This window comes from Apteryx mantelli, chromosome 5, assembly GCF_036417845.1.
Source record: "Apteryx mantelli isolate bAptMan1 chromosome 5, bAptMan1.hap1, whole genome shotgun sequence".
Taxonomy (NCBI): Eukaryota; Metazoa; Chordata; class Aves; order Apterygiformes; family Apterygidae; genus Apteryx; species Apteryx mantelli.
This window is the reverse complement of record NC_089982.1, coordinates 239,621-258,465: the sequence shown is the minus strand read 5'-3', so window position 1 is coordinate 258,465 and position 18,845 is coordinate 239,621. Positions and strand designations below refer to the sequence as shown.

At 52.1% G+C, this 18,845-nt stretch overlaps 1 protein-coding gene across 1 annotated transcript; it reads left to right on the top strand.

Moving 5' to 3' along the window:
- The first annotated feature begins 352 nt into the window (after nucleotides 1-352).
- REST (RE1 silencing transcription factor) lies at nucleotides 353-16,117 on the top strand. Its single transcript, XM_067297273.1, has 4 exons — nucleotides 353-358; nucleotides 993-1,912; nucleotides 7,250-7,333; nucleotides 10,622-16,117. The coding sequence occupies exons 2-4, from the start codon at nucleotides 1,006-1,008 to the stop codon at nucleotides 12,334-12,336; spliced, it is 2,706 nt and encodes a 901-aa protein (XP_067153374.1). The 5' UTR covers nucleotides 353-358; nucleotides 993-1,005; the 3' UTR covers nucleotides 12,337-16,117.
- Nucleotides 16,118-18,845: the final 2,728 nt, after the last annotated feature.

The window sequence follows — 18,845 nt, the reverse complement described above, 5'->3', positions numbered from 1 at the left end:
CCCACGCCCCCCCCAGCTCCCCCGCCCCCCTCAGCGCCACCCGCGTGACCCCGGCGGCCCCGCCCCCGGCGCGGCCGCTCCCCCCCCTCCCCAAGAGGCGCGCGCGCGCGCGCGGCGGGGGGGGCGGGGCGGGGCCGCGCGGCGGGGGAGGGCGGGGCGAGGCGGGGGCGGGGCGGGGCCGCCGCTGCGCGCTGTGTGCTGGAATGCGCGGCGCCTCCCGCCGCGCCGCCGCCGCCGTTGCCAGCCGCTGCCGCCGCCGCCGCCGCCGCGCGGCCCCGCCTCGCGCGCGCCCGGCCCCGCGCGCCCCGCCCCGCCTCGCCCCGCAGCAGCCGCGCGGCCGGGCGGCCCCGCGCCGCCGGTGAGTGCGGCGGGGCCCCGCGGCGGCCCGGGCCGTGGGGGGGGGGAGGTGGAGGAGGAAGAGGAGGAGGAGGAGGAGGAGGAGGACGGGGGGGGGAGGGGGAGCCGCGCCGAGCCGCGCCGCGCCGGGCGAGAGGCGCTGTCCAGGGCTGATCTGCGGGCGGGCGGGCGCGGCCGGGCCGAGCGCGGCGGGGAGCGGCGCGGCGGCGGGCGGGGGGGGAGGGGGGGATCAGCACCACGGCTAAGGAGCCGCGGCCGCCGGAAGGCGATGCCGCCGCCGCCTCCACGGCCGGGCCGGGCCGGGCGCAGCCCCAGGCCGCGGGGAGCCGCTGAGGCTGCCGCCGCGGGCCGCGGGGGGCGCCCGCCCTGACCTTGCGGCTGCCGGTGCCGCGGCCGGGCCCCCCGCGGGGAGGGTGGGGGGGGGGCGAGGCCTCCCTCCCCCTCCCCTCCCCCCCCTCCCCTCTCCGGTGCGGCGGCGGCGGCGGCGGCGGCGCGGGGAGGGCCGCTTTGTGTGGGCAGGCAGAAAATGGCCGCGTGCCTGCCGCGAGCGAGGCAGGGCGGCGGCGCGGCGCGGCCCGTCCCGTCCCCCACCGCCCCGCTGCTCACGGCCCCTTCGCGCCCCTCTCGCCCCGCAGGACCGCCGCCGCGATGGCCACGCAGGTGCTGGGGCAGTCGGGCGGCAGCGGCCTGTTCGCCGGCGGCGGCGGTGGCGGCGGTGGCGGCGTGGGCCTGGCGCTGCCCGGCGACGTGTACGACCTGCACGAGCTGTCCAAGGCGGAGCTGGCCGCCCCGCAGCTCATCATGCTGGCCAACGTGGCCCTCACGGGCGAGGTGAGTGGCTCCTGCTGCGACTACCTGGCGGGCGAGGAGCGCCAGATGGCCGAGCTCACCACCGTCGCCGACGGCGCCTTCTCCGACAGCGACGACGAGGCCCGGGCGGCGGAGAGCGAACGCCCGCCGCCGCCGGCCGGCCTGCAGCTCGCCCCCCTCGAGGCGCCCGCCGCGGACCCCCGCGGCCCGGCGGCCTGCTCCGCGCCCGACGCCCCCGGCGTCGACAAGGACGGCCCGCTGGAAGCGCCCGGCACGCCGGAGGGCGCGGAGGACAAGTGCAAGAGCGCCAAGAGCAAGCCCTTCCGCTGCAAGCCCTGCCAGTACGAGGCGGAGTCCGAAGAGGAGTTTGTGCATCACATCAGGGTCCACAGCGCGAAGAAGTTCTTCGTGGAAGAAAGCGCGGAGAAGCAAGCCCAGGTCAAGGAGTCGGATTCCTGCGGTGCGGAAGAGGTGGATTTCTCCAAGGGCCCCATCCGCTGCGATCGCTGCGGCTACAACACTAACAGATACGACCACTATCTGGCCCACTTAAAACACCACAACAAAGCAGGAGAAAACGAGAGAGTCTACAAGTGTACCATATGCACTTATACTACCGTCAGCGAATATCACTGGAAGAAACACCTAAGAAATCACTTTCCCAGGAAAGTCTACACCTGCTCGCAGTGCTCCTATTTTTCAGACAGGAAGAACAATTACATTCAACACATTCGAACTCACACAGGTAAGTCATTCATCTTCGTTTGCTTGTTTGTTTGTTCGTTTGCTTGAAGCACGGCGCGGGTACTGGGACACCGGGGAGAACGGGGCAAACCGAGACTCTTCCACGTGCAAAGTCCACTGCATGCTGCCCAGGCCCTGCGCTCCCCTCCTGTGTGCGTGCGTTTGGTTTGAGCCCCGCTCCGCAGTCTTAGGGGCCTGGGAAAATCTCTCGAATGTCACAGGCCCGAGAGGAGATGATTGAGAGCGTCACATCCATCCTGTTCGGTAATTTTAAGCAGCGCCTTACGAAGAGGGCATGCCGGTGCGTGGACGCGACGAATTTCAGGGTCTGCAGCGTGAGGGGCTGCACTGTAAAACCAAAACAAACGGGTTGACAAGAGGCGCCTAAATCACACAGGTGGCTTGAAAAACGGTACCCTAAGCCTGAGCTGAAACTTGACTAAGCTGTGGTTACAGCAGAGGAGGAGCTGATACACACACAGAAAGAGCCCTCTCCCATCTGCAGAGCCAGAGTAGAGGCTGAACGGTGCTCGTGATGAATGAATTTCCCTCAACGCATATGGGCCTCATTTTCCTGAGGTCTACAGCACTGCAGTAGCCAAAAGGAGTAGATGCATACTTCTGTTGGCCTGTAGGAAGCCCTCGAGGGGGACCTTGGCCTGATTTCCTGTCTTCTCCTAGCGCTGGTTTGTAATCGCAGGAAAAGTGTAGGGCCTGTTTCTACTCTGATTGATGCTAGGTGGCCTCAGAGGACCTCGGGTGGCGCAGCCCTCTCGCTCTGTGAGCTCTTACATGGGGAGTCATGCAGCAGGTAGCCAAGCTTCAGACTCCTTTGCAGCCAAAGCTAAAATCCGACCGGGGATTTTGTAGCCACGTTTCCCCTTGGGCCAACGAGGTACAATCGTTTCACCTCCTTGTTTCCTTTCGTGAAAGAAGGGTGACGACTCGTACCTCTTTCTCGCAGTTTCTCAGCAGCTTTAATTTCCACCTCGTTGAGGTTTTCTGCGGGGACAGACCTGCTGCCTGACTCGTGGTCTGCTGACCACGAGTGCTCCCGCCTTGGTCCCCCGCACGGTGGGCCATGCTAGCTGAGCAAAACGCTGCGGAATCGCTCCTTTTGAAGCTATGCCTCATCACATCGGTGACACGAGCGTTTCTGAGGCTTCGCCTTAGTTCTCTGCAGCTGTTTGGGCTGGGACTGAGCTGAAGTACGGCGAAGCATGTGCAGGGGTTCGCGTTGTGCCAGCGTGCTCGGTGTCTGCTTTGCTAGGGGCTCGGGGAGGAGGGTCTGTTTGGGTTTTAATATGTTAAAACATATTTTTCTCCTTATAATAGCCATGTGCTTTGTGTAGAGGACACCATCAGCTTAAAAATCAGTTCTGTCTTAAATATTTTTCCTAAAAAAAAGAAAAAAAAACTCAGCAAGGATTTTTGTAAGAGGTGTTAGGAAAATGATGTGTTTTATCTTGCAGTTGTTGTTTTTCTTTGTGTGTGTCTCTGGTAGGTCAACAGGAAAGAGAGCAGGTAAAAATGACAGAACAGCACGAGAAAACTTTTACCATCCCAGAGCTCAAGACCGAGTGTGAGCCCGTGCGGTCGGCGGTGCCTGTTTTACGTTTGTCTCCGCTCCAAATCCATTAGGTTGCCACTGTGACCCTGGAAAGCTCTCCTCGAGTTTCACGTGTTGGGGCGTGATCGCGGAGGAAGCGCTCCCGTGTCACTGCTGGTGGGGCAGGCGGTGCAAAAAACAAGCTGTGCGGGGAAGTCACGAGCGAAGCAGCGTCCAGGTCCAGGCTCGCCCCCTCCCCGAGCCGCAGCCCCGGCAGGGGGTCCCTTGCAGTCGGGAGCTGCTAGGTGCTTTCAGCTGACAAGTGCTGGTTGCGTTTGTTTTTTCCCCCACGATTGATTTATATCAGTGAACCATATTAAAACAAAAAAAAAATCAAGCATGTTAAACTATGTAGAGTGCTGCCGTCCAGTTCCTCTTTTCTCCTTTAAAAATAGTGGTGAAGTCTAGGTTTCCGGTTCTTTGGTTAGTCGTGTCTTTAATTATTTTAATTAAACTGAAATGAGCGATTATGAGGTTTCAGCACCTTTTAGTCCTTCTCGGGTAGTTGCTTTCTTTGCTAGCTCTTAACTTGTTAGCTGATCTTTCAGTTAGTTTTGCTTGATTAAAAACCTTTCAAATATGTTAGTAGGCTCATTTGGGAATGTTCCTCCTTTCCGATAACGCTGATTTTGTGGGGGAGGATGCTAAGGCTAAAGGAAGAGTATTTGAAGAACAAATAAGCTACTGGCAAGTGTGTTTACCTACCAGGCTAAACAGTTTCTGCTGGTACTAGTGAATAATTGTTCTGCCTTAAAAATCCCAGCAGGTATTTAATAGTCAAAAGTGTTTGTAGGCTGTTAACCTAGCAGTACTGAAACTAAAAAAAAAAAAAACCTCTCTGGCCAGTACTGAAATATCTTTGGATTATGGTTTTCTCACTTAAAACTTAAGGAAGGTAACTCTTAAAAAAAAAAGTGAGTGATGCACACTTGTTCTTTGTTTTCTTCATACTTTATGGGTTCACATTGCTAAAGAGAAAATTGCAACTGTTTATTTCTCGGTTGCTAATAGGGTTTATAATTTTGGATCGATACTTTTCTCTCTCTCTCTCTCTCTCTCTTTCCCCCCCCCCCCTTTACCTGCATTTTCCTGTGTTGGAAAAGGCCTCCGCGCAGGTGAGCGGATGCGCTGTGTTCGGACCACCCGGTTCCCTGGAACACCGACTCTGCAGAGCTGCTGTTTTGCAGGAGCAGCTGCTCGGCTGCTGCTGCTGAAGGCAGACCCTGTTTTCCCCCGGCACCCTGGCGCTTGCTGGTTCAGCTCACTGAGAAGGCAGAAAATTGCTCCCTTCCTGCTGCCCGCGTTGGTTTTCTGCTGCTTAGTGAGCTGAATCGACCCAGCCTGGCGGGAGACCGTGCCAGTCCTCCGCATGCCCGGGGACCGCGGGAAAGCAGGCAGCGGTTATCCGCGTGCTGGCAGATACGGGGCATCTTGGGTGGAGGGGTGGTTTAGAGACCCTGGGAAAGGGTTTAGGGATGGGTTAGAGTCGTGTCTGATGAGCGCAGTCAAGCTTTGACATGGTTTACTCCCATCAGCTCTCCATGCTGCTGATCCTGGGCACTTAGTGTAAGCCAGTGTGGTATTGTCCTTTTTCTTTTTTTTCCCTACCCTTTACTGGTTAAAAACAATTCCCAGAAAACTTAAAACTAATTGAAAATCGTCCTCAGGGCCGTCTAAATAAGGTACCAATTTCAGGGAGTCCCAGTCTTCAGTGCCTGGTCTTGGAGCGTCGGTTTTTATTTCGGTTTGTCGTGGGAGCGCTCTCCTGCTTGCAGCCGTGCTGGAAGGTTCACAGAAGCGGTTTTGTTTCGAGGAGACGCAGCTTTTAATAGCGTTAGAAGAAAAGCTTTAATAAGGAGAAGGTCTTAAATTTGTTTGCTGACATCAGCCTGCCTGTTCATTTCCGTAGAGTTAAGTGTCTACTTAAGATTTTGCTAGGTTGGGGCTTATTCTTTAGTGTCTTGTGGAAAGTTTTTTTCTGGTGGCTTGTTTGCATATAATGAGCTTGTAAAATTACAATAAAAATCCTGTGGGGAACAGCATTTCATAAAACAGCCCTTGCAATGTAGTCATACGTTTAATTCTCAAGTGGCAATAACATACATTTTTAAATTAGTTGCATTCATCATACTCTAAATCAAGTAGGTTTTGTTGCTGTGTAGAAAGTATCTGAAAGAATGCCGTTTCTGTATTCTTCAAGTTGTAGGTAACGCTAAAGATACGAAATGTCAGGGACGGGGAAAGAGGCATGACTGAGTATTCAAGGACCTTTGGCCACATATTTTCAGATTGTAAAGAGTCGTTTAAAAACCCAACCAGTTCTCCATAACAAAAGGCCTACCTCTCCCTTGTACCTGACAATTTTCTGCTGCGTAGGGCACCAATCTCCCGTCTCCCTTTAACGGGTAAGGGGGGCTACGGCTGTTAGGGGGAATAGTCCTTTAAGCTGCTGATCTGGTCAAGAGTGATGGTCGAGACGAACCGGTGGGAGGAAGAAATGGGGGACTGGTCTGCATTACAAAGACTTTGCTCCCCTGCTAGATCGGCAAACCAAGGGCTTGCAGCGGAGCCTCACTTCTCACGGGGGCGGCTGCCGGGCTTCTGCTGGCATCCGCATCTCGGTGATTCGGAGAGCGCGTTGGCTGTAAGCTTCAACGGATGCGGCAAAATGCTGCAGCGCAGTTCTGACCCCGACTTGAGTAAATATTACAAATGAGCACTTTTCTTCTCCCTTGCCAGCTTTGCGGCCATCCCCTGTTGGGTGCATCCACAGTGGACTAAAGAGCGTTTCTGCAACCGTAGCGGAGACAAGGCAGCCGAGATCTCTCACACTCAGATGTGTGAGTGATGTGGGACTTATCTGGACCTGCCTAACAGATGTTAATTCTCTAACCGTCTGCCTTTATTTGGGGCTTGTCTTCACTTGAAAAGGGTTTTCAAGTATCATTGTACTGATAGTTACTAGCTAATAACCGTTTTCCTTGTGGAAACCTACTTTATGGCAGGTTAGTTTCCATTACTTCTCCAGACACAATAACTCTGCAGGCGAAAGGATCAGAGTCTTCAAAACGCTGCTGCTACTCTTGAGCTTTTGCTGGCAGCGTAGTTTCACCGAGCAGGGCGTCATGTTTTCCCACACCCCGGGCTATTTTCACCCTGCCAATAAAACTTCGGAAGTGTAGTCCCAGCCTCTATCATCTGTGCTTGTACTCTGGCAAATGCGAGTGTGATCTGAAGGGGTGGTTGCTCCCCACCTTAATCTGAGTTAAATACGGAGGTTTCAGGTAAGGTGTTACATAAGGCAAGAACACACTGGGTTTCCTACGGGTGCATCTCTCTTTTGTCTCTTCCGAGTGCTGGCAGAAGTACCCTGGGGAAGTCAGCTCTGGTGGCTTAGGACTTCCCCAAAGTGGTTGTCCTCGCCACTCTTTTGCCCAAGGTTACGGCCTGACCCCAGCTGGACATGGGACATGGATATGTGGACATGCCTCTCGCATGCTCTGCCCCTTCACTGCCCTCGTTTATAAGACATGACATGTTGCACTGGTCCGGCTAAGGCACACGTTTCTCACTGCGGTCCTTTGCTGAGGGACACTGTGCCCTCCGTCTCAGAAATACAACCTGGGGATCTGGTGAGGATCTGCGATGGCCTCGTGTGTATGGCTCGGTAACCAAAGATGAGAATCGATCGGCTGTATTTTGGTAACTAATTTGCTGTTTGTTTCACAGGAGAGCGGCCCTATCAATGTGCTATGTGTCCCTACTCCAGCTCTCAGAAGACCCATTTAACCAGGCACATGCGCACTCACTCAGGTTGGTATGGAGCAGCAGCAGCGGCAGCACGACTTACTTGGGGAAGGGGAGCGGTGCAAGGCAAACAGCCCGTCGTGTTTGGCCTGGGCTTCAGCTCCTGTTGTTACAGCTGGGTTGTCCTTACCTGCCTTGAGCTTTACCGCAAGTTGAAACTGGGGTAACGTGGACTGCAGAGCAGCAAGTCTTTCAGCACAGAGGTTGGAGATGGGCGCTGTGTTAGATCATTGAACGAGACGGTTTTCCTCGGATGTCATTCTAGTCTTACCGACAGGCTTCCTTCCCTTAGCGAGAAGGTTTGAGAAGTGGGTGGAAGAGGCTAAAGAAACGCTAAGTGTTGGTTAATACAAGTGATAGTGGAAGAGTATCTCTCTTTCTTTCCCTTTGCTTTCCAAGATGTATTCTGGGGTTCAGAGGCTACTTTAGTCCTCAGCATGTCCTACGTGCAGGTATAACTTTGTGATGATGTAGAAGCGGATCAGATCCTTGCCTTCTGTCTGCTGCCATAACTCGGTGCGAATCAATGAAGCTGGGAAAGTTCTGAGCAGCTGAGAATCTCCTCTGAAACATCTGCAGTCTCGACCCATCTAGAGGCTCTGAGGAAACCCTTAGCTCTTGCTTAGTATTACAAAAAGAAGCAAAATAGGATCTGCTTATGGCAAGGAGACACAGAGGAGGGATGAGCAGACTCGGATGGTGGTTACACATGATTCAGTCTAGTGGGACTAAAAGCCAATTTAGCAATTTTTACTAGCCTTTATTTCCCATCACTGATCGTAAAGCCCTGCCTGTGGTGTTACAACCATCTCCTGCTCTCTTTCTCCTGTGGCTCTTTTTTTTTTGTGTGTGTGTGTGTGAATGAAATAAGAGCTGTTACGGCATAGGAGCAGTGGGCAGAAGTACATCTGTGCCTTGTGAACCCCCTAGGAAAGCCTCAGGTGGATCTCGGTCCGTGCTCTTGTTTTGCTAGTGTCTGGATTGACCAGACCTAGGTGAATTCCTCTTCCTAGCAGACAGTGGTGAAAATCTCCCAAATAGTAATTGTTTCCGTTTCAACAGTTGAGGCTTTTAATTGAAATCAGAAGACAATTTTAACTGTTGTGGGGTGGGGGTGGGTTTGGACCCATTAAAAATAGCTAGCTCTAAAATGACATGCCAGTATTTTGGTTTGAGAACTTTCAAATGAAACACTCTGCCTTCAGAAATAAAAATCATTTTTGGCTGAACCTCTGGGCCAATTGCAAACGATCTGGTGTGCCCCGAGCTTCAGTTCTTAGTTTAGAAACTATTTCCGGAACGTCCTCTTCTCCACTTGTCTGTGCAGAGAAATCTGACATCTGAAGGAGATGAGGAGTGTGATTTGCCCTTGCTCCTGGACTCGAAGGTCTGGGAGGGAAGGTGGGCACCAGCCTTGTTGACAAAAATGGGAGTGCGCATGGGACTCTGGCTCTCAGGGGTGTTTTATTACCAGCTCTCCTAACCCCTATGGCCCGTTTTGCCCCATCGCCCAGGCAGCCGAAACTCTTCTGCGGCAATTTCTGTGCAACTTCTGGACTCCTGCAGTTCACAGCCTGGTCTTTTAAAGCAAACTGGTGCAGATTTCAGCTTTCTTGAAGTGTCAGGCTGTGAACTGCAGTAGTTCAGAGGCTGCTTCACAGCTGCAGCTGTCTTCTTAGCCATCCTGGTGCGCGTGGTCTCTGCTTATGCAGCAGGAACCCTGCATTTAGCAGAGGCACAAACTCTTCGTGTACAGCCTCTGAGTTATCCTGTTACGATATGGTCTTAGCAACTACCTCTGGGCGTTTTGCACAGTTGGAACGGCTCATTCAAGTGTAGGCAATGGGAGAGGCTGTTCTTGTCCTTGCTCCAAGTAACATGGAGCTGATCCATGAAGTGCAGGCGACAGAGGCTCATCCCTGAGAGAGGGGTATGGTGCCTACTCCAGTGTAGCCCTCAAGGTTAAACTTGTGGAAAGGTGGTGAGAAACAGAGGAGAAAGGAAGGAAGATAGGCTGAAGATGATGGGCAACCAGCGTAGTCCTGCATTAAGCAGTAAAGAGATGCTGCAGGCACAAGTGGAACGATCTAGATTCTTAAACAAGTACCTCTCTCCCTTTGCCACGGGGGCAACACGGCCTGATACGGAGGATCGGCCGTGTTGCTAACGCGCGAGCCAGCGCCGCGGGCGAAGTCGCTTCACCTTCATCGCAGGCCGCTCCGGTCTGCCACGCCGCGCGCTGCAGAGGAGCATCACGAGCAGGGGCAGCGTCGGGGCAGCAGGACGCGAGGAGGGAGAACCGCCGCTGCACCGTGGGCAGAAGGGGCCGGAGGGGCGGGGGGTTGCGGTGTGCCTAGGAAGTGGCACGTGCTAGCTCTGCAGATCAGTTCTGAGAGACTGGCTTAGAGTTTCAGAGCATCCCAAATTCCTCAGCCGAATTTGCACGCGCACAGATGTTTGCAAAGTACTCCTGAACTTAAGCTATTGCACTAAAACTGTATTTGCTTTGATTCGGAAGTGGAAAGCTGGTTCTGCTGCAGCAGCACACGCTGAGCAGAACACTTCCAGGAATGCTTCTGCAAGAGGCGTTGCAAAAACGTAAATGCATATTTCAGTAGCAACATGATGGCTTTGGACTGGATGCGGGTGGCTTGCCAAGAGCAGCCTGCAGCCAACACGCCACATGCTTAATACACCATAACGTTTGAAATGAAAAACTCAGCAAACTGAATTATCAGAGGTAAAAATCATCTGAGCTGTGTATGGTTTTTCACATGCTTTGTTTTTTGCTAGCTTATTTTCCCTCGTTTCCTTTTCAATGCAAACATGAAGTATGCTAAATTTGTGTAAAGTTGGACTTTTTTGAAACATGTGTGTGAAATTGCTATTCATCAAATGTTAATTTCCATTTTTCTACAATGCATTCAATGGACCAGTTGGGTATGGATTCCATTTGCTAATATTACTGTAGAGGGATCTCTGCCGGTATGTATGCATAGCCAGAACCTGTGACGTTGTTACTGCTTGTTTGGTTGTGGATCCCCTTCCTCCCAGCCCTTGCCCCTTCTCTTTTTTTTGTGTATTTTTTGTTGTGTCTTGTGAACGTGTTCGTGATTTGTGGATTCCTCATATTGACTTTATTTATTTAATTTTAAAGGCGCATGGAGAAGTTTTCCTTCTTTCTTTTTTTTTTTATTTTTCTTTTTCCTCTCTCTGTATCTGTATTGGTGGGAAGCAGTTTTTTACCTCTGTGCTTGATAATCACCATCATTCCCTTCCACCCTCCTTCCACAGGTGAGAAGCCGTTCAAATGCGATCAGTGCAGCTACGTGGCCTCCAACCAGCACGAAGTAACTCGTCACGCCAGGCAGGTTCACAACGGGCCGAAGCCTCTGACTTGCCCGCACTGTGACTACAAGACAGCTGACCGCAGCAACTTCAAGAAGCACGTTGAGCTCCACGTCAACCCACGCCAGTTCCTCTGTCCTGTTTGCGATTACGCAGCGTCTAAGAAATGTAACCTGCAGTATCACATCAAATCCAGGCACCCTGACTGTTCCGACATCACCATGGATGTTTCAAAAGTGAAGCTACGGACTAAAAAGAGCGAAGCTGACTTTTCTGAGGGCATTAACGACAAAGCGGAGAAGGAACAGACGAAAGGGGATTCGGCTGCAAAGAAAGCTGAGAAAACAGTGAAAGTGGAGAAAAAAGAGAATTTGGGAAAGGAAAAGAAGCCGGCGAGCAACGTTTGTGCAGGCCAGGTGACGACCAGGAGTCGGAAATCGGCTTCAGAAAACAAGGAGGTGGACATTAAAACTGAGAAAATTACTGAGAAACCATGTAAAACAAAGAAGACCAAGAGAAAGGCAGAGGCTGAAGTAACTTCCTCAAAGGAAGAGCCTGCGAACGACACCGCAGCAGTAACAAAAAAGAAAAAGAAAGTGGAAACTAAACCCAGAGAGTGCCAGGAAGCTCAGAAGAGTGACATTGTTCCAGAGGAGGAGCCTAAAAAGCAAAATTCTTGCCTGAAGAAAAACAGAAAAAAGAAAGCTCTGAAGAATAAGCACAGTAAGAAGAGCAGCAAGTTGGATCGGGAGAAGCTGGAGGAAGAGGAGGACCGCGAGGAGTGTCCCCCCGCGGAAGAGGATGGATGCGGGAAGCCTGACAGTCAGGGCGGCAGCCAGGAGAAGGAGCGGGACCTCGCCGACGTGGTGACACTGGATGGCGTCGGTGGTCACGCTCCTCAGGGGGAGAGCGCCAATCCCGACGGGGGCCGCGTGCCAGACCCAGCACAGCTTTGCTTGCCGCCTCGAGACGCAGACATGGAGGCCGAGGAAAAAGACCGAGAAATACCTGCTTCAGCGGCAGAGAACACGGACGCTATTAGTGAAAAAGAGGAGGAGGAGAGAGAGGCCGAAAAGGGGCAAGACGCGTGCTCCGAGGAGACTCCCGGTGCGGCGTCTTCTGAACAAAGCTCGGATTTGCCCATGGATGTGCTACCAGATGCGGCACCTGGGACGGAGCTGGAGGAAACCTGCGTGGCGGAAACCGTGAGCGACCCAGACCCAGCGGACCTCGCTAAGACGTGCCTGCCGGCGCCGGAGCCGATGGGCGACGCCGTGCCGGCACCCGCGCCCCCGGAAGGGTGCGTGCAGAGCCCTAAAGCGGCGCTGGACTTGCCGTCTCCAGATAACACAGCAGCGAACGAATCTCAGGAAATGGATGAGGACGAGGGCATCCACAGCCACGAGGGCAGCGACATAAGCGACAACATATCAGAAGGAAGTGACGATTCAGGGTTGAACGGCGCTCGCTCCGTTCAGGAGGAAACGAGCCCGAAGGCATCGCAGGGAGCTGCGGCCGCGGCGGCGGCGGTGGCCAGGGAGAGCTACGTGTGCATCTTCTGCGACCGCTCGTTCAAGAAGGAAGGGGAATACAGCAAGCACCTCAATCGTCATTTGGTCAACGTGTACTATCTGGAGAAGGCGACCAAGGGGCAGGAGTAGAAATAGCTGTGGTCTGGGGGCACGTTTATCTTCTTCTGTAAGATCTTATACAGCTTATGTACAGATACTGTAGATTTCTTTTTTTTTTTTTTTTAAGCATGGTTTGCTTTAATTAGTGTCTGCATTATTATTTTTTTTTTCTTTAGTTGAAAATATTTTTTGCCAACTTTTTGTGTAATGGTGAACTCAGCTATCGGATCTCTTTATTAGAGAAGGCAGGTAGGGTATATGAGGCTGTGTCCTGTGAAATCAGTGTAAGCTTCTAGTCTACTAGCTTACGCAGTTATTTTATAAACCGAGCTTTAGGAACCAGACTGTAGCTACCCATACACAAGCGAGACGTATATAGTGCCACTGGCATTAGTTGCTTTTTGTTCTAGCAGCCAATTCTTCCTCTTTTTCTTTCTCTTTTTAGTTCTTAATGCGTCTTGGTGTTCGAAGTGTTAAACTACTCAATGGTTTTTCTACCAGGAAGATAGCTTCTATTACATAAAAGAGCACTTTGTAAAACAAATCAAAGTTGGCTAGCAATGAACATAACTGTTTAAGGTAATTATAATTGTGAACGTACATTTCAGATCCCCTAAGCGTGAATGGTGAGCCAAAATCTGGGAGTAGTCCTTCCAGCTTTTGATTGGAGAACCTCTATCTTGATTAATATCTTAATAACTATGATGTGTAATTGGCTTTGTTGTGGGGGAGCAAGGTTGTTATTTTTTATTTTCTACTTTTTTTTTTTTTGATTGTGCTTTAAGGGCTTAAAATATTGCACATTATGTTTTTGATTTTTACCTATGCAGTTTAATCCTTTAGGAATAGCGCTTGTGCAGTACATGTACACTTTATATATGCATGTTTGGTTTTGTTTGTGTAAGCTTTTATTTTGATTTTGAAACATTCAGATTCGTTGCTTACCATGGGCCAGTTTTCTGTGATACTCTTTGCTACAGGTTTTCTTGTTTTCATGGGGTATTATTAGCTGTGCATGAAATTACTGAAATTATGAACTGTTTGGTTATGTATTTTTGACTAGCTTTAAAATTGTATAGTTCTTGGGTAAAAGGATACCAATGCAAGTTCAAAACACTATTTTGAATTGTAGTCGCGACATTTCCATAGGTTTTATCCCATGGAAATGCCACTTGTGATAGTTTTAATATGTATACAGAATAGTAATTATAATTTATAATTTGGGATCATCAGAAATCAAAATACTCACTCTCGGTGGAAATGGTCTGCAGATCCTGCAAGTCGAGATGATTTCTTTCCCCTTTTCATTTCAGTGGTGGACAGCAGTCAAACTTCATGAGCTAAAAAAAATATATATATATAGTAGCACTGATATAAGTATGGTTCATCAATATCTAACATCTCACGCACCAAAAGAAAAAAAAAATTTAAAAAAAAAAAAGATAAACCAAGTGGTAAGCAACAAACCTGGCATTAAGAACTGTAGGAATTGCTGCTCCTTATTCATTCAAGTTGCAGTCGATAGGATCATCTCGCTTCCCTGCAGACGGAGAGACACGCAAGCGGTCAGACCGTGGTCTACGTGCGAGAAACGTCCCACCAGGAGTTTCTCATTCTGACCAGACTTCTCTTCTGGCGCGCAGCAGCGTAAGCGAGCTCGCGGGCCGACCGGTGGCAGAGCGCAAACAACACCGAGCCGGAGGGAGAAAGCAAACCCTCCGGTCCCGTCTGCTGCAGAAGACTCTCCGCAAGGCCCTGCGCGGCCGGAGCGGTGGGGGCGACTCTGAAGAAGCAAGCTTTGGAGGCAGGTGTCCTCCGGAGAGCGCAGAGCCGAGCAGCTTGGTCGGCGTTCGTTCGCCGAAGCGCTCGACGGCAAACCGACGGCGATAAACTCCGCTCTTCTCTGCCGGAGCCCCGCGCCGTCCTGCCCACCCAGGAGACCCTCTGCCTTGAGTGAATAGGGAACGGCAGCGCTGCATCGCTTCTGCTTCTGGGAGGGGGCGGTAAGAGGAGGCCAAAGATTCGAGAGGGAGGCATCCCTCCCTCGTGGCAGAAATAAGTCGTATAATATGTACAGCGAGTTCCTGTCCGCCTAGATAGCGTTCAGTCCTTACCTTGGCTGCGACAATCATTGTCAACTGAAGATCGAGTTGCAACTATATTTATGTTGAACATTAAGAAAAATCTAGTTGAATTGTTTTTCTAAACGACCGGTTGTAATAGTCATAGATGTGTTGTTTTTTTTTCCTTGACGATAGTGTGTTTCCTTTATGTACAAGCGTTGCCACTGCGTGTGAGCGATGAGAGCAGATGCTGGGAATTCCAGTGCTGTGTAGAGGCTTTATAGCTCCCTCCGTATCCTTGCGAAGAGCCTTTTACCATCTCGCGAGAGACGCCGAGGACCCCGGCTGTACTCACATAAACCTGTGGGCTGGCCTGGCTGTTTTTGCTTGTTCTTTAGATGGAAGCACGGCGTTGGCCGACTCTAAATCTCTCGCTGCGAGCTAAAGGCAGAGGTTTGGCTCTCCGAGACGCGCTGCCGTACGTTTCTGTGAAGCGGGCAAGGCTTGGACGCTTGCGCTGACGAGGACTCTTGGAAGAGGACAGTGCTTCTGTTCAGCAGTGTTTCTTGCCACGAGATTAGAAGCTGAAAATAAATTACTGAAACGTTAGGAAGAAGAAAAGTCAATCTGAAACCCTGCCAGCAATGTCCTGAAGTACCCAGCGTCGATGCGTAACTGCGGTGGGATTCTCCTTTTCGCTTTTTAGAAGAACTAAAGACCAAGATGTGGGAGGATGTCAAGGTAAAGCAGCAAATACGTAATGTGTCCTGTGCACCTAACGATGTTGGACATTGCTAATACTGAATATTTGACGTAGGGTTTACAGGCTAGGTAACCCGCCATGCACGGTGGTCCCTTTAAACAGTGATTTTTTTTTTTTCCTCCCCCAATATTTCTAAATTATTTTGCGTAGGTTTTGCCATTACTCGCCTTTTCCCCGTTTCTCCGCAGCGACACCTGTAGCAGCGTTCAGTCCCAAGCACGTGGCTGGAAGGATCAGCACGACGATACCCCCCACGCTGCCGGTCCCCTGGCGAGCACGGCGGTGTGCCGGGCTCTCGCCTGCGTGGATCTGCACGCTCAAACTGCCTGCCCTGAGAAGTGACCTAGATGTGGGTAGCTAGGCTTTTATAAGTAAGTCACTGTATCGTAATCGCTGTTTCTGGGTTTTGATGATCTAGGCTGGAATTTTAGGCATTTGAAAAAGAATATTTAACAACTGACAGGCCACTTAGGATATGGTAATGATGTCATTGATTTCAACAGATTTAATGTAGCTCGAAAGTATTAACCAATTCAAGAGTCTTCTTGAATGCTGGTTGTGTAGATATGTGATGTGCATACGATATTAACAGAATCCAAATAGCTAATGGAGTTGTCCTATGTGTGTATATATTTCCCTCTAAAATTACACTAGCTAACAAACCTTCGTAAGCTGGCATGGAAACATGTTTATGATGTTTGGTTGCACCATGTTTGAGGCTTTTACAGTGCAATACTTGTATTCTCTCAATTAAACCAAAGGTAATTTTTTTTTTCATGCTCTTTCTCTACTGTAGTGCATGACAGCCTTTTCTACGTTTGTAATAGATGTAAACAAGCCAGATCATACATCCTGTTTTTACCTAAAACACGTATAAGTCTTTTGTCCAAAATGTAGTGTAAAGTTAAACTAAATTGCATTATATTAACCCTTACAAGTGTATTTTCCTAAGCATAGTTATGATTAAATAAACTTTATTAAGGAACTTGGGGCTTCCATCTGCCACTTATTAATGGCTATCCTTAACGAAGGGCGGCAGCAGCAGCGCAAGCATCGGACGGAGCTCCTCGAGGCCAGCAAAGGCAGCAGATATCAAGCCAGCGTGGTCTTGCGGAGCCGGTACCTGGATGTACACGCATGCACCAGCCTGGTGGCAGACAGGGACAGGGGCTCTGGAAACATATTCATTTTCCTTTCATCCTGTTATTGATCTCCTGGTCCGCCTCAGTGAGAGCAGGGCACAACGCGGGAAGTGCATGCGTGCAGCCTAGCTTCAAGCTTAATGCTGGAACTGACCCGACTTGGCAGGAAAGGTGCAACAGCCATGAAATGTGTTTCGTGCTCCTCTTAGTGTCTCGTCAAGGTGCTCTCGGCGGGACCCTGGCAGAAGACAGGAGAAAACCTCGCAGCTTGAAAGCACGCTTACAAGCTGCTTTGTGCTGAGTTGTTCTTTTGCAGGATGGTTTAGCCGAGCACGAGCACGTGGCTGTGCGGCTCCTTGCAAGCCAGCGTGAGCCTTCTGCCCGAGCTCGAGCTTGGGCTCCAGCGCGGCGGCTGAACCCGTCCCTGCCCGCGGGCGGGCGGCAGGGGCTGTGTGAGCCGCTAGGTTGGGCCGAGCGCTCAGATTGCCTCCATCCGCAGCGGAGGCCGTGCCAGGTGCTTTCCGTGGGGCTGGGCGAAGGGCGCAGCTGGGTTTGCTTCTGCCGCAAGCAACCAAAGGAGAGTCGGGGCAAAAAGCTCAGCGGGAAGCTAGTGACGGGTCCTTTGGTGGGCAAGGTGGGGACAGGCACACGGGCAACGCTGTGGCTGGTCACAACGCGGCAGGCCCACCTCCAGAAGAGCGTGCCACCACGAGTGTCCAAAGCAGGACCTCCGAAAGGTGAAACTGCCACCGAGGAGTAATTTTTATTGACGTGGCGATTGCAGGAGCACACTCACAAGCTTCCCTGCCCTCTCACCCGGCTTTGCTACCTGCACCACCTTCTCAGTGCCCCAAGCCCTGCAATTACGGAACAAAAACCCCAAAGAAGACCGAGCCCCTTGCCCATTGCTGGGTTGGGGGACCTGGTTTTAATAAATGGCCTTTTTTTTCCCCCTCCCCAACCCCTCCCCTTTCTGCTCTGCTCCTTCCAAAAGGCATCAAGTCCTGGATCTGCATAGAGCTGTCCCGAACGACCCTGCAATGATGTGAGGGCTTTTCTTCTTCCCTCTTCCACGCTCTGGCGCTGCCTGGTAAGGCTGGGTTGGAAACCCGAGGCACAGAATAATTAAGACCTGTGGCACCGGGCACCCAATATCCATGGCGTGGGAAGTCACCACCAATTCCTCACCCACCCAGAAAGGTCTCTGCGTTGCCTGGGGCTGCCACGAGCCGACCTCGGTGGGCACAGACCTCCTCCGTTGCGTGGCCCAAGGCGCAGACCCGGTCGGTCTCCGCTCTGCCCCGAGCGATGCTGGGCGACTCCCGGCAGCTGAGCTACAAGACGTGTGAAGACAGTTGCCGGGCGAGAGGAGTTTATAGGTAATTACGAGCTGTGAATCACAGGAAGATCAGCAGGAAGCAGACGCTGGAAACTTCTGGCCCATTTGGCTCCCAGCCCCACTGCGCCTCTCCCCGCACAACAGGCTGTTTGGGACCCATAAAAGTGGGCAAAAAAAAAAAATCTCAGAGAGAGCTTTGCTTGGGACGGGTTTTTGCTCTCGCTGTGAAAAACGGCAGCCTTTTTCCTAGGTTGGGAGTGCCAACCTAGGGACTGAAAAGCAAATAGCCACCGGGCAGGGAAAGGAAGCTGCTTTTTTTGTTGGTTTTTTTTGTTTGTTTTTTTGGGGGGGGCAAGTCGGTGCCAAATCAGACGTGCGCCAAAGCAACCGATCCCGGGCTCCCGGCCGCAGCAGCACGTCGCTGCTTGCAGGACGCAGCCCTCCCGTGCCCGGCCTGGCCCTGCACAGCGCCGTTCCCCTGCTCCGGCTGAGCTCTCCGGTTCGCTGGGAAGCTGCGGCGCTGCCCCGGCCGGGGACACGCGTGCCCCAACCGCCGTTTACCTGTGTTTTAACCACCCCACGCAGAGCCCAGAGCAAACTTTTGCTCAGTTCTCCGCAAACCGAGCTGCTCCTCCCAATACTCGTTTTTCGGATGATTTCTCCACTCTTTCGGAGCAGCGATAAATAACGGCACCCAGGTAGTGAGCACTGGGAGAACCGCAGAGGACAGCTCTTCCCAGGGTTTTGGGGCTTTCCTACCCCCTTCCTTATGCCTTATTTTTGCGCACGGGCTCAAAGCACCTTTGTTTTTGGCTCCCGTGGCAGCATTCACTTAGCTGTCATCCACAGACATGTTAAATATTGCCTGGCTTTTCAGGCTGTCTGGCACAGGCGTAAAATAGACACGAACTCTCCCTTTGAGCAGCATTTCGGAGCAGGTCCTCAGCTCTAGCCCAATCCAGCCCCACGAGCTCATAAAAGACATTTCTCGGCTTTCACATTAAGCTAATTGCTTCCATGTTACAACCTCCCACACGTCAAGCTTTAACATCTGTCAGGAACGTACGTTTTTGTGCCTAACCGGGGCTGTCGCTAACCGTTCGTTGCTCTTGCGGCCCGCGGAGCCAAGAGGCATGGCGCAGCATCCGCAAAAACGCCTGGACGCCCACGCGACCTCCACCTCCCGGCGCCGCCCCAGCCGCCCCGCCGCCAGGTCTCGGCCGAGCGCAGAG